Genomic DNA, 15,379 nt, shown 5'->3' with positions numbered 1-15,379 from the left:
TGGAATTTGCTTGGGACCTTTTCTGGGTGAAGTTTAAAAAGGATTTCATGGGTGGAGGTCATAATTGGCTTGGGTGGAAATTAAGACTCCTTTCATCTTAATTGCTGCCCATGGAGAGGTAACACCACTTCCAGACCCCCTGGAGTGAAGAGCTGAGAGATTCTCTGCAGAGCTCCAGAGGGCTGCACATCCCCCTCCTCTGTTCTGTTGTCCAAAGGCTGAGTCAGCTATGCCTGCTCAGGTGAGTCAAGCTTTCCACCTTCAGGCAGGGGGGCTGAACGGCATGTGAGTAATGCCTTAGAGCTCCACTGAGCAACTCTGCCTTTGGCGTCCTGATATTTCCAAGTAGAGGAGTCCAGGAGCTGTCTGGTTCAAAGATGGGGGCCGCTGTTCACTTTGTCCGACCTGAAAACAGCGCTGTGAAGCACATTTTAACATTGCCTGGAGTGGAAAGTGAGGAAGGGATTCAACCAGCTGTTTTGTCCTCTGGTCACCAAACAGCTAGTTTGATGCTTCCTTTTCCACTCCCACAAGAAGCGCATGACTCAACAGTTTCTTCCATATTCTGTTGACTCATCCTAAAGCTTATCATTCGGTTGTCAGATAAAATGTACGATGGCCAGTTAAATCTGAATTTCAGATAAGCAATGAATTATATTTTAGTATAAATATGTCCCATGTATCCAAATTCAAATTTAACTAGGTGTACTATATTTTTATATGCTAAAGCTATCAACCCTATGTGGGTCAAATACAAACAAGAATAATACATTGGAAGGTTATTTTTTGGTTCTTCAAGCAGAAGAGCTTCCTCAGGGCCCCCAAGACACACAGCCCTATAGCACATCCAGGAGAAGTCACCCTGACACTGAGTGCTGGCTGCCAAAGTGTGCAGTTGACCTCGGAATTTCCACTGGGATCTGGTCAGGCATCAGTGAGTTATCGTGTCCCCCCATGCCACACAGAGAATGTGACATCGGGGTCAAACTTGATCCTTTGCCTTAAGGATCTCACTCTTCCTTCATCTCTTGTGCATCCTCCTACTCCCACCCACAACTCTTTACATCCATCAGAATAAACTTCTTTCTGTCTCAGTGCTTTCAAAAGCACTACATTCTCTTGCCTCTGACCCCTCTGTCCTGCTGACTGGAACATCGTCTCCCCCAAGCCTTCCATTTGCCCAGCAAACTCCTACTCAACCCTTGTCTCTTCCTTCCCTCCCCAAGACTGGCATGAGTGTCCTGCCTGCACCCCCACAGCACAGCACTCATCATACTGGGGTTTGCCTCTTGGCTAGCAGTCTCTGCCTGGCGGCAGAGGCTATGTCTTCTAGCTCACATCTGAACCCCTGGTGCTTGGTAAAATTCGTTAGCTGAATGAAGAATTGTTTCGAGAACTACAAGAAGTGTTAGGGCTTCAGAGATGGGTATGTGGAGGCTGTGGGAAAACAAGGACAAATGTTTGGGAGCCTCTGAGACATCCCATTCCCCCAGTTTTATCTTAGATCTCAAGGAGATTAAGATTAAAATGGCACACCCTCCTTGACCCCAGTAGCTGTGGGCCATTCACTCTTTGTGGTGCATTATGTGTTTCTGCAGATCGGATTGTTGAAACCCAGGCCAAGAGGGGCTGTGTGCAGAAAGAAGTGACAGGGCCTGCGCCCAAGCAGGTCTGGGCGGGGCAGTCGGTGGTGGGCTGACTCACTGTGAGGCTGTGACCTTGGCAAGGAAGGAGGGAAATGGTGGAAGGGAGATGAGGATGCCTCCAAACAACTTTTGTTCTTTGTGTGACTGTGTCCCGTTCTAGGAATGACACCTAAGCCAGGCCCAAGCCAGCAGCACACTGGGGTTTTGCAAGAAGCCTGAAGTTTTTATAATATTGGAGACCCACCTTAAGGAAAAAATACAAAATTATGAATATACATTTAGGTACAGGGCTTTGGAAGGGCCCATGGGAGTCCTGTGAAGAGTGAAGTTGGTGGTGCTGCTGTGTGCGTGTGGGCTGCTCACTCTGGCAAAAATCTGTAGTTACCTACGTATATTAATGAGTCACCCATTTGAAGAACGAGCTAAAAGTAAAGCCCCTGACTCCATCCTAGGATCACTGTGGACTCTGTTATTAGATGTTGGGGCCCAGAAGTCTCAGGTGAGTCTCGTTTACTCAGAACAACTTATTTATGATATTAGGCACCAGAAAGGAATGGACCGGGCAGACGCTTGGGCGATGGGGACCTGGGGGGCTGGGTGATCCTGCCTAGAGCTGCTTCTGGCCATGCTACCTGGGAGGCCATGAATTTTCAGCTTGCTCCTGATGTAGAGGAATTTCTTCATTTTAGGGTGTCCAGAGAAAGCCTGGTGAAGGGTACAGTGGACTTAGAAGTGATATACAAGGGAACTGATGGTGTGCTGACCCACTGCAGGACCCTGACGCTAGGTGAATGGGAGATGGCGGGCCCAGTGAGGGAGGATTTGGCCTGTTCTTTTTGTTGTTGTTGTTTGTTTTTATAGCGATACGCCCAGTTCCTGAAACAGTGAGTAGCATAGGGACATTAGGGGACAACACTGGCTGGAGTTGTAAAATGATGGCTAGGAGACCAGACTGCATGGGTTAAATAGTGCAAGACCGAGTCCGGAGGGAGAGTGAGGCTCAGGTATACATAACTCCTTAGATAAGGGTGGCAAGGAAGGAACGAGAAGAAATGAAGTCGTGTGTTTAGGTGTATACGCTGGGAGGCGAAAAGACGGAAGTGGGGAAGGAATTGAAGATCCTGGAGAGAGAGGGTCTTGTGTACCACTGAGTCCCCAGGCTAACCAAGTGAATTCTTTCTGAATATTTACTGAAGGTCTTGGAGGAGCCAGGGCGGAAAAGATCCAGATTGGGGTTGGAGAGTGGGAGTGCGCTAGCTATACTTAGGAATTTTGAAATATGTTTATAAAACCTTGTTTTCTCCAACAAGGATTATGAAAAGATGTAGGTGACAAGTCACTGAACTGCCCTTGTGTCATGCACCCTGAGCAATTGGCTGGACGCTGTTACCTTCATGCTCTTGAACGTAAAACCCTCACCAGGTGACCATAGGGCTCAAGTCATAAGGTTATTTCCAAAGTCAGCACTCTCGTGGTTCACCGGGTGGTTCTTTTGGTTTTGCTCAGGCGAAAAATACAACAAGTAAAGAAGGAATCTATCACTTTTAGATGTATTCTCTGAACTTTAACTAGACTCCACAAATCCAACACAAGAGTGTTTACCCGGAGTGAATGCAGGGTGACTGTCTTCACAAGCCTCAGTGTGCTCACTTCTCACAACGCAAACCAGACCGATTACAGTGAGATGTAAGGATACGGATCTTCCTCAGGTAGAACAGTAGGTTTACTTCAGGATCCGCATTCTTTTCGATGACCTACATTGTGAAATGAGAGAAGGGATATTAGGAAGGTAATACCAACGTGTTACGACAATTTCATCACTGTTTTGGGGCATGTTTTTGATAGGTGGTGGCTTCACAGGGGAAAAAAGAAAAAAACCTTTTCTAACAGTCGGAACCAGAATTTTGAAGAAATTATGAAGCATTATTTCAATGTCTCTAAATTTTCTGATATATATGACAATTATATAGTCGGGTTGTTTTTCCTTAGAGTTACCTGGAAAGGACCCAGATGGGGAAACAGATACATAGATTCCAAAATTCCCTCAAGATAACTCGTGGCCATAGAAAGTCCTAAGAAAGGTTAGCCGGAGAAGATTTCCTAAGGGAATATGTTATAAGGGAGCCACTCCTGTCCCCCCCACCCCCCAGTGAAGTGGAGGCGCCAACATGTGACGGAAGAGCAGACGGGAGTCTGAATCTCCGCTCTGCCTCTCATGGCACACTCCAGGCTGCTGCCAACACACCAGAGCCGACACATGAGATGAGAGCTCTCTGCCCTCCCTGGCCCAGGCAGCTCCTCTGCTGGGCACATTCAGGCAAGATTAGAAAGGAGAATTGCAGAGAAACTTACCCGGAAGGGTAGCAACACTGAATGCGGAAAAAGAGGAGACATCATCCCACTGAAAGTGTTTTTTATTTTTATCACCCCGGAAAAATCGACAAACTACATTGTTTTTCATAACTGCCTCCTATTTCCCAGTCTCCTTCCAAGTACTCGGAAGATTCACTCAGCGGAAGTGAGCTCAGCCCCGTCCACTCAGAATCTTAGGGAGCAGAGGGGCTACGCGTGGCGGCATCGCAGAGGCAAAGCATTGCAGCTAGATTTGCGCTGACACCCTAATTGTGTTGCTGTGGAAATTGTTTCCAAAGGTGGGAACGAGATGGGGGTAGGGAGTGATGGCACGCAAGCCAGGACTACTACACCTTCCTCCTGTCTCCCCTATGTCGGGGGGACACTATTCTGGGCAATAAAGACATCGATATACCCGACACAACGTTCCAGGTAAATAGTAAACCTCCCTACCCAATTTAGCTGCCCGACCAGGGCCACATTTGATTGAAAGCCATCTCCTTCAATCATGACATTGCCTCAGGCCCCAAATGGCAGGCAGAGGTGCTTCAGCCTCTAGGTTAATTGGTCAGCCTGAGGGTATTTATTAAGGCAAAACAAAATCATTCTTGGCTATTATCATCCTCGATGTCATCTAGGCCGTCTGTTAAAATAGCATTGCTGAATTCCAGTAGAGCAAACGTCCAAATAAAGAGGGGAATGGCATAGTTTTTCATACATGTGTCAGAATTCACTCCCACTGTAATACGACAAATAACAATGAGACTTCCTTATTGATTCCAAAAGAAAAGAGTAAGCCAAGGCCCTCATGAGTTAACAATTTTGCACGAAACCTTGAACTTAAGGGCTGATGTTCAACTTCATCCCACTATATATGACTTGAAAAAGACAGAATAGAGAGGTTAAAGAAATAAGAAATGGCATCGAAGTGAAAAAAAATTTAGCTTGGCTTTAATCCCTAGTATGCGAAAATTCTTATTAATCATATCATGAACTTACCTTTCTTCCATTCACAAAAAAAATCAGCTCATCGGAATTGGGAAGAGAAGGCATCGTGCCAGGAAAAAATGCTTCCCACCAGGAGAGGGTTTTTTTCCCCTAGAGAGCAGATATGTTAGAATAAAAACCTGGGTGCCTATCAGCCTTGAGGAGGCCAAAGCTGCCGCAGCGGCTGACTCGGGTGATTTATAGCCGCACTACCAGCCAAGGAGCACCAACCACGGCTCTCCGCCCGCCCACCCAGCCTGCCAGCACTTCCAGAGGCTCTTGGCAGTGCCCTGTCTCCTCCTTGCCCGTGAGTGAGTCAAGTTAGCCTCTTAGCCGTCCCCTTTGGAGTCCAAGACTGGTTTTCCCAGGGGAATGTGTTTAAAGCCAGGGACTAACAACTAAAAAGTGAGTTTTAAACAGGGCTATTAACTATTTTTAAACTCATCAAGCCATCAGTCAATGCAAAGCTATTAAAACTCGTGAGACTGTTTCTCAGGTTTTTCTTGTGTTAAAGGGTGAAGGGAGATTCCATCATGCATGTAACTAAGGACCTCATAAAAATGTGCCTTTAACACTTGATTATGACAACCTGCAAGTATATTCTCTTTGCTTCAGCTTTCTTCATACTCACTTGTTTCTTCAAAGTTAAGGGTTCAAGACATCAAACTACTTAAAACCATAAACATGTCCATAGGCTGCTATGTGCCCGAGACTGTCCTCAGGACGCCTTCACTCCTACAATAGCCTGGTAAAGTATTATCGCCATCTTCACTTTACAGACGAAGACACTAAGGCACAGAGACATTAAGCCACTTGCCCAATGTCACACAGAGTCTGTGTCTTCAACCTCCTTCCTGTGCTCCAGATGGAAATGTGGTCGGAAATGAGCTGGAGGAGTAGCGAGTGGCCAGACTACTAGGGAGGCCCTGCAGGCGCGGTAAGGGTTTGCCGAGCCTTCTAAACATGATGTGAAGCCATTGGAGGGTGTTGAAGAGTGAGTGAGAGGATCTGATATAAGTTTTAAAAAGACTGCTTTGGCTGCTTTGCAGAGAATGGAGGGTGGTAGCAAGTTTGGGAGAAGAGAGATACTTAGAAGTTATGACAGCGGCACAGTCAAGAGGTGACGAGGCATGGACCAGGGTGACAGTGGGAGAGGGGTAAGAAGGAGTCAGATTTGCTGACAGATTGGACATGAGGTGTGTGTGAGAGGGGCAAGGGGGAGGAGGCAAGGATGTCTCCACAGCTTTTGGGCTGAGCAGTGAATGGGGCTGTCTTCTACATCATAAGTTCTATCTGGACATGTTAAGTTTGAGAAGCCTAAAAACATGCAAACGGAGACAGTGAGTTGGATATTCAAAGCTGACGTCTTTGCTTTCTGTCTTGAGGAGAGGGAGTGCTCCCAGTTTGGAGCAGAATTTTACCTCAGAGACTCTAATCCAGTCTTCCTTCAAGCCCTAAATTCTGACCCACCAAGTGGGCAGTATAGCGACACACTACCCTGCCTTCCTGCCTCCACAGTTCCCATTCTCATCTCCTTGAGAGCTCTTTACCCAAACAGGGATTTGAAGGATGAATAGGAGTTTACCAGAAGAACATAGAATGGACAATTTTAGCAGAGGGAATCACTTGTGTAAAGTCAAGAAAGTTTGAAATTGCGTATTATATTTCAGAGATTTACAAGTATTTTATTTTATTCTTGCATATGAATTGCATGGGAATGAGTGACAAAATTATGAGTATCAAATAAGATCATTTGTTCATTCAAAAATATTTGTCTGCCTGACAAGATCCCTGCTCTCATGGAGCTTAGAGTTGTGTGTGTGCACGCGTGCGCGTGTGTTTGAGTCCTGTGGGAACTGTAAAGTACGAGATAAAATGCCATGTATTTCTAATATAGTGGGATAATAAACAACTAGAGAAACGAGGTAACTTCAGGAAATGGGAAGCGATGTGATAAGCAGGGTAAGGTGACACCGAGTGATTTAAGAGACTGGTTTAGTTTTGGGTAGTCAGTGCTGAAGGGCATTTGAGCTGAGTGCTGAAGGCAAGCCCACTGAGAGAAGGCAGGGGAAAAGAGCCCCAAGTGGCCCCAAGGAGGAAAGGAGCTCGGCATGATGAGAAGCAGGAAGACGCCCAGTGAGGCTGAGTGTGGAGAGCAGGAGGAAGCTGGTGTGCGAGATCAGGGAGATGGCAGGGGCCTGGGCACGGGGTTTGCAGGTTTTTAGGTGGGAAGGGATGCCGTTGGAGAGTTTTGAGCCAGGATGTAACATGATGTGATTTACGTTAGATCATTCTACTGTACAGAGAATGAGTTATTGCTGGTAAGAGGGCAGCATGGAGACCAGATCTGAAGCCATTTCTCTTTACCTCGCTAGAGGTTGATGGGGTCTTGGACTAGGATGGAGAGTGGTGGCATCAGAGACGGAGAGAAGGGGACAGACGTGGTGTAAATTTTGGAGGTAGAACCAACTGGATCAGTTGATAGATTAGATGGGCTGAGCGTAGAGGAAGGAGAGGGCTCAAGGATGGGTCCTGGGTTTCCGGCTTTCTGGCTTGAACAATTGGGTGAGTGGTGGTGCCATTTGCTGAGACAGGAAGATGGGGATGTAATGTTGGGGATGGGGCCAGGGAACCAGGAGTTCCCTCTAGGGTTTGCTCAGTTTGAGCTGCCTGTTTGACTTCTAAGTACACACGTCAGCTGGCTATAGGAATCTGGAAGTCAGAAGAAGAATCCAGACTGGACATGCCAATTTAGGAGTCATTAGTTCATACATGATATAAGCAAAAACTCCATGGGAACTGTAAAGTACGAGAGAAAAAGCCACATTTCCGTTGTGGCAGGTTACTATGTTGCAGTATTAGCGGATGTGCCTCCTCCCTGCCATTCCTACTCCTCTCTCCAGGTATCAGCGAGGGCAGGCCATGCTCCCAGGCTTCAGAGTGGCGTTCTTACGGCGGGAATGCAAAATAATCTAGTCAAGGCTCAGACTGAGTTTCAAAACAGGACTTTGAAACTCTTCTCAGAGACAAAAGAACAAAGACAGGTGACACTGTGGACAGCAATGCCAAAGGCTAATGTCCTCTCCCAATGCCACTGTCCCGAATCTATTGCAGGAAATTTGTACTGCTGGGTTTCCACTCAGTGGAGTAGGACTGCGTTTCTGCTGCTGATGGAATGCAGCTTGAGACAGAATTTAAATATATGTATGTGTGTGTTTACTTTTGTGTAAGAGCTACCTTTTATTCAGGACTCAAGTATACGCCAAGCGAAATGCTTCCCTGTATTAGGCCATTTAATCTCATGAGAATCTCTGAGGCAGGAATATAATCCCCACTTTATGAATGAGGGATCCCAGGCACCCAGAGAAAGACAGTTACATGTGTTGTCTGTGCCCTATGAAATTCCTATTTATAATCTCACGTGCTTGTTTCCTCAACCACCTGTGAGATAGAGAACAACTCTCTGTTTCCCTGGAATGCTGGAATAGTCTACTCTAACAGAGTAATCAAGTTTCCACTGCATATGAAATAGAAACCATTGCAGCTTCTAAATGTCAGGGCAATTTATCTCCTAGCTTTTATCCATCAAGTTTTCAAAAATTGTAAGGCCCACCTCTGGGTGCCTTGCTGCCACCAGCTGGGTTGGCTTAGTTTTACCGCTGATGTGACATGGGCAGGAAAACCCAACACGACCCTCCCGAGATGTACTGGCAATTCCAGGTCCAGGCTGTTCTAACATTCTTTTCAAACAGATGGAGCTGCAGTGTCTCCCTGGTGAGTAGAAATTTGTATATATAGAATACCAACTGTCCCTAAAGATTGAACAGTACAGAGATCCTTCCAGAACCCTCAAGCTCTTTGTTCAAGCTTGTAAAATAACAGCGATGTGGTCGCTCCTACATGGAAAGATCGGCAGTGAAACCTTGCAGTTAGCTTTTTCTTGAGCTCTTGCATTATCTGTAGGCTTAGATCTTGTTTGCTCACAGATGTAAAACAGACTTCTCACTGTCTGGGTGGGAAGTCTCACCCCCTGGCAATGCAGCCACCTCGGGAGCTTGGCTGTCTGTTGCTTCCTCAGCTTTCTCTGTTGGGGCAGAGTTGGAGAGTGTTGGGGAAGACAGACAAGCCAGACGAGGGTCAGAATTTGGTGGGTTTTGGAGAAAGAGCAGTTGCAGGGCTGGAGAGAATGAGGAGGAAACAGGCTTTCTAGAAGTGTTGTGATGTTATAAATTTCAATTAACATTCTTCAAAGACACAAAGATTGGAAAACATATTAACATTATTCTTGGTTACCAGACTGTATTTCTTAGTGCTGCTTGGTACACGGATCTGTGGGAACAGGAATCTGTGGGTACACAAATCAGGTTACCTGGGACCAGACACTTACTTGGATCCTAGTGTACTCTGTTGGAGGGATGACCAGTCACGTTCCAGCGGGGAGGGCCTTAGGAGAGAAACACTGACTCTTATTGGCACTTTTAGCTCACGTCCCCTCTCTTCCATCTTGGGACCTACCTGCCTGCGTGCCTGGATTCTGCCGTCTGCTGGGCTGACGTAACCTGGTTTAGGGGTCCAAATGTTTTCCTTTCTTTTAAAATCAGAAAAAAGAAAAAGAATATAAACCAGCCTGGATTGTATTTGGTTTTGTTCCAATGCAGTTGTAAAATATAATTTTTAATATTTGTCTATGGGGAAAGGAGCCCACAAAGGCAAGTGTTCCCCCAACTGGCCCGTCCCTGCACAGTCTCCCCAATTGCAGGGCCCACTCCCATCAGGTAGGTTGAATTCAGAGGTGAAACATTTGCAACACTGCTTGCCCACAGACCTAAGCCAAATTCTTCAACTTTGCTTTTAATAAAATCGGTACAGTAACTTGATCCTCATCTGCCTCCTTCCTCTATCTGTTGATCATTGTCCTGAACTCAGGTGGTCTCTTTAAACGGCAGCACACCAGCATAACCAACCACTTCACAGTCTTGGTCTCATTCTCAGCTACTTATTTTGGTGGGTCAAACCCAGTCTTTTCAAACTTCCATATGACTAAATGTTATCCTCAACACCTTTTGATTCAACTAAATTTAATCCAGGACAAAGTTTTACTCCTTGAGAACTTCCGTGGTGTCTCCTGTGGTTTGGGTGCCCGTCTGCAGCATGTGGAGCGCCCAGATGGATGTGAGCCGTTTAGGACTCGATATGGCAAAGGGTGTTTGTATTCCGTTGTGCTCCCCATAACTGGCCAGGCTGATGGCCTCCCAAATGGACTTCTCTTTTCCATTCTAATCCCTCAGGCTCTTTTTCCATACTGTAATTGGAATGATCCATTAAAAACACACATCTGACATGTCAATTGTGTGTGCCTAAAACCCTTCAGTGACTTGCCCTGTACTGGGGAGAAAACAAGATGCTAACATGGCCCACATGGTCTGGGGGTCTGGCCTTGCCTCCTCCAGGCTCTCCCTCGCACTGACGACGCGCCCAGCACATGCCTTCTCCCAGTTCCTGGACCAGCCTGTACATTCCCCACCCCAGATCCTTCGAGCATGCAATTCCCTGGCACCATCTGCTGCGGTTCCCTCCCCTGCCAGTGCCCCCTTATCCTCCAGGGCATGGCTTTACTGCTGCCCCCTCAAGAAGTTGTCTCTGATCCCCACATCTAAAAGCCCTAACATGATCTTCCCTGACCACTCCTGTTTCTCCTGAGCACTTATCAAAGCTTGCAGTGACATTGTGCAGTTGCTTGTTTACTGTCAGTGTCTCCTATCTGACTGTAAAGTCCAGGTGGAGGGTCCGTATCTGTCTGTACACCATGGGTCTCCAATGTCCAGCACAAAGCCCAGTTCACCGAGGACTTTATAAAGACAAAGGATGCTTTTTAAAAAGAATGACTGAATCCATTCTGTGATAAGATCTTTATGCTAAATATTTTAGAGTGGGTCTGCTATTGACTTCCTGTTTTTTCTCACTAAAGAACTGATAATAAGCCCATGCTGTACGGCTGAGAGAATAATCTATATTCTTTCTGGGCCCTCTTCTGGGTCATCTATGTTGTTCTCCTGCTCTGAGCCCCACTCTTTCAGGGCTCTTACTGTTCATCACAGACGGTTTCTAACTTGTTCAAAGAAAAGTCTTTAAGTATGAAATCCCTATCAGGATTTCCACCGAAGTCTTCATCTCTCTCCAAGTTGCTTTGCAACTTTCTGTTGGCTGTTTAATTTTTTAGTGTAAAGGACTGTGAGATGCTGTGGCTCTGTTTAACTCGAGCATCCTGGACAGGCATACTTCATTTTATTGTGCTTCACTTTATTGTGTCTTGCAGATACTGTGGTTTCTACAAGACCCTTCACCACCAAAAAGATTATGACTCGCTAAATGGTCAGATGATGGTTAGCATTTTTTAGCAATAAAGTTTTTTTTTTTAACAGTTTTATTTATTTATTTATTTATTTATTTTTGTGAGGAAGATCAGCCCTGAGCTAACATCCATGCTAATCCTCCTCTTTTTGCTGAGGAAGACCCGCTCTGAGCTAACATCTATTGCCAATCCTCCTCCTTTTTTTCCCCCAAAGCCCCAGTAGATAGTTGTATGTCATAGCTGCACATCCTTCTAGTTGCTGTATGTAGGACGTGGCCTCAGCACAGCCGGAGAAGCGGTGCGTCGGTGCGCGCCCGGGATCTGAACCCGGGGCCGCTAGTGGCAGAGCGTGCGCACTTAACCGCTAAGCCACGGGGCCAGCCCCAGCAATAAAGCTTTTTTAAATTAAGGTATATACATTTTTTTAAAGATATGATGCTCTTGCACACTGAATAGATTACAGTATAGTGTAAACATAACTTTTATATGCACTGGGAAACCAAAAAAATTCATGTGACTCGCTTTATTGCAATGTTTGCTTTATTGCAGTGGTCTGGAACTGAACCTGCAATGTCTCTGAGGTATGGCTGTCTCTGTGTTCTCTTTGGTAGCCTCTTTCTCTCTGCAGGACCAGCATTGTCGCCATGACTGTGCAGTGGTGAGGGCACCTGCATTCTGGAATCACAATAAAAGAGTTCATTTTTATTAAATTATTGCTATGTGCCAGGTACTCTTCTAAGCATTAGCTCATTTAATCCTCAAACCAAACTAATGAGGCAGGGACTATTATAATCCCCATTTATACATAAGAAAAACTGAGGTGCGGGAATTTAAATAACTTGCCGGAGATCATACTCTAGTAAGTAGTACAGCCAGGATTCAAACCCAGGCAGCCTGGCTCCAGCACCCTGGCTGGTCACTACTAAGTACCACGGCCTCCCTAGGGACTTGTGAACGCCATGACATTTCTGGGACAGCTTCATTAACTAATCCTTCACTGAAAGAAATAACTAGAGAGTGGCTCAGGGACCGCATCTTCTCTCCTGCTCGCCTGGCGATTGCCGTATAGTAGGTAGATGGTGGGTATACAGAGCGAATTTTCTTCTGGCGGGGAAGTAACTGCTGTCTTGACCATTCGCTACTTTCTGCGCAGCAAGAAGCGCATCAGCATACACATATGGGCTGTAAATAAGTTAGATGTCTGCAAGCGGATGACCCTTCGTGTTTATCGCAGGGCACAGTACTGGTCTGTTGAAGGAAGAAAACAATAAGAGTGGGATGGGTTTGTTCCTCAGTCTGGGCTCCTGGTTCGTGGTTTAGGTTGAAATCCATTCCTCCAATTTAATGGAAGATACAAAAATAATTAAATTCACCCAAGAAGCTAAAAGATCAAGGGATGATGCAGGAAAAAGATTATCATCTTAAGTCTTAACACTTAAACTGCCAGAGCAGATCAAGAGCAAATCAAGTAAGACATTCTTGCTGGGCTTCATTTCGCCGCGAACCAAGGGGTGGCTGGATTCTCTGGGGACTGTCTTTCCTGCGCATTTCTTCCTACACACTCCCTCCCCTCTCTGCGGTCTCCTAACGCTGTCTCGCATCATGTCCCCTAGTCCATCCACGCCTGCTGTTGCGCCGGTAACTGACAGACTCAGTCCTCTCCTCTGCCAGCCACCTGGGCCCTTTTACTCCCTCTTCTTATGTGTGCCTTGGTTTAATTATTGTTCTTCACTCTTTAATGCCATGTCTCATGCTTATGGTTTTCTCTCTCCAGCTTGTTCCTTATTTCATTTTCTGTTCATTTTCTCTTTCAACAACCATTTGTGATCACAATGCAATCAAACTGGAAATTAATGATAAAAGACAAACAAAAGACATCTAACCGTGGGTAAATTTTAAAATAGAATTCTAAATACTTAGGTTCAAGGAAAGAATAAAAACAGAAACTACAGACATAAAAATAAATGACAATGAAAAGGTTATATATCAAAATCTATGAGTTGCAACTAGAACTATATTCAGGAGGAAATTTCGTAACTTGAAATGTTTTTGTTTTTAGCCTAGAAATGATTGAAAATAAAAGAACTGAACTTTCAACTCGAGAAAGTAGAAAAAAATAAATCAAGAGAGAGCAGGAATATGTATACAACAAAGACAAAAGCAGAAAAAATATTTAGAAAATGAGAAAAGTGTAGAATTGATAAATAAAACCAAAAACTTTTTTTTTTGAAAATCGAATAACTAAATATCTAACAAGTCTGCTTAAGAGGGGCTGGCCTGGTGGCATAGTGGCTAAGTTTGTGTGCTCTGCTTTCGTGGCCTGGGATTCATGGGTTCAGATCCCAGGCATGGACCTACGCGTTGTTTATCAAGCCATGCTGTGGCAGGCGTCCCACATATAAAAAAAAAGTAGAGGAAGATGGGCATGAATGTTAGCCTAGGGTCAATCTTTCTCAGCAAAAAGAGGAGGACTGACAGTGGATATTACCTCAGGGCTAACTTTCTCACAAAAAAAAAAAAAATAAAAAAATAAAAGATAAAATTCAAATAAACAACATAATGAATAAGAATTAGAATATGACCATTATGTTCAACTCCATGCCTATAAATTTGCATTGCTTGTACTACCAAAATTTTGTAACAGGACAAACGCACTATGATGGAAAGAAGAGCTGACTGTGATATATAGGTACCATGGAAAACAATGCAGTCATTAAAAACAATGAAGATTTCTATACGCAGGATGTGAAGGGCTCTGGCCCAGCATTAATCCTTCCTGGGGGGACTCCTAGAATCTTCTCTCCCCATATCCCTGTGTCGACTCCCCTTACTTTGGCCCATTCACCACAGATTTTCCTACAGTCCTCTCAGATGTTGTCATTGGTCTCCAACAGCCTTAAAGCCCCTTCATCATCAAATCCAGCAAATCTTCTACTTGAAGCTCTTAGCTACTTGGCAGTCCATTTAAGATGGTTCATTTCTGAGGGGTTTGGATGTGTGTGTGTGTTCACGAAGTACAAGACACAATCCCTGCCTTCGAGAAACTGACAGCTGCATATAATGATTCAGGGAAAATTACAAAGCAAGATTTGATTAAGTAGCCAGGGGCAAACTTGCTCAAGGCGGGTGGAACATGTGAAAATCTTTGTAAACTGGATTGTGGCATGCAAATATTAGTTATCATTATTGTCACTGTTATTTTCATTGCTGTAGTTCCCACAAAAACTCCTGCCCCCCTGCACAGTGTGTAAACTACCTCCCTAACTTCCTACTCCTGCTTAGCCTGCCCCCGTTTGCGCCCTTCACTTGACCTCATACGAGCTGCTCCAGGGTTGACAATGGTGGATGCGGAAGGGGGGGCACCCCAAAAGAGAAAGGTGGGAAGGAATGAGTGGGAATTCAGAAAAGATTTATTGAGTCGAGTGGATTTATGCCGATGGCATGTGCAAAATCAGCATGTTTGTATATATAAAAAATTGGACAAAAAGAAGTTTGATACTATGTATTGTTCAGTATTTGAACATTTATGTTAGAATACTCCAGACTGGACATTTTGGGAATAAGCTTTGGATACTGAGAACACTGAGGGTTCACTCCTGTGGAACCTGACCTGTAAGTATACCGCCTGCAGTTACTCGGCCCTTCTCACCTTACTTAGCACAGCAGATCTATTTTAGGAGTAAATACAACCCATCTTCATTTTAAGCACACACATAGGCAAGAAAATTCAATGCATAGAATCAGGCTAAACATTACTTTGTTGAAGTTATGGTGGCAAATATTTCCATAGGTTTTATGGAATTATTTCCATAATTCCCTTAAACTCCCCTTCAAAAATCATTTTAGGAGGTGACTCCGCTTTATCCAACATTTAGTTGAATGAATTAATGAATCTTTGATAACCGAGAGTCTTAGGAAGTCAGGTGAATTGCCAACAAATTTGTGCCTTAAAATCAACAAATATTTGCTTTTATAATAAACAATCTTTATACTCCAGTATTTAATACAGACTGAGACAGGAACCAGCCTAACGAGACAGGGC

The 15,379-nt window shown here is 44.9% G+C and overlaps 1 protein-coding gene across 1 annotated transcript in view; it reads right to left on the bottom strand.

The window, feature by feature from the left end:
* The window catches only part of LOC131410965 (aldehyde oxidase 4-like), a 58,964-nt gene extending 53,913 nt beyond the window's left edge, over positions 1-5,051 (bottom strand). Inside the window, exons 1-2 of the mRNA XM_058549549.1 lie at positions 4,998-5,051; positions 3,343-3,400 (exon numbers count right to left, since the gene is read on the bottom strand). Of these exons, the coding sequence (XP_058405532.1) occupies positions 3,343-3,400; positions 4,998-5,051 (112 nt within the window). The remainder of the gene's footprint in view (positions 1-3,342; positions 3,401-4,997) is intronic.
* Between the last annotated feature and the right edge of the window lie 10,328 nt (positions 5,052-15,379).

The sequence above is a fragment of the Diceros bicornis genome, chromosome 10 (genome assembly GCF_020826845.1).
Source record: "Diceros bicornis minor isolate mBicDic1 chromosome 10, mDicBic1.mat.cur, whole genome shotgun sequence".
In the NCBI taxonomy this organism is placed as follows: domain Eukaryota; kingdom Metazoa; phylum Chordata; class Mammalia; order Perissodactyla; family Rhinocerotidae; genus Diceros; species Diceros bicornis.
Note: the sequence above shows the minus strand (reverse complement) of the source record. Positions and strands in the feature narration are given on the sequence as shown.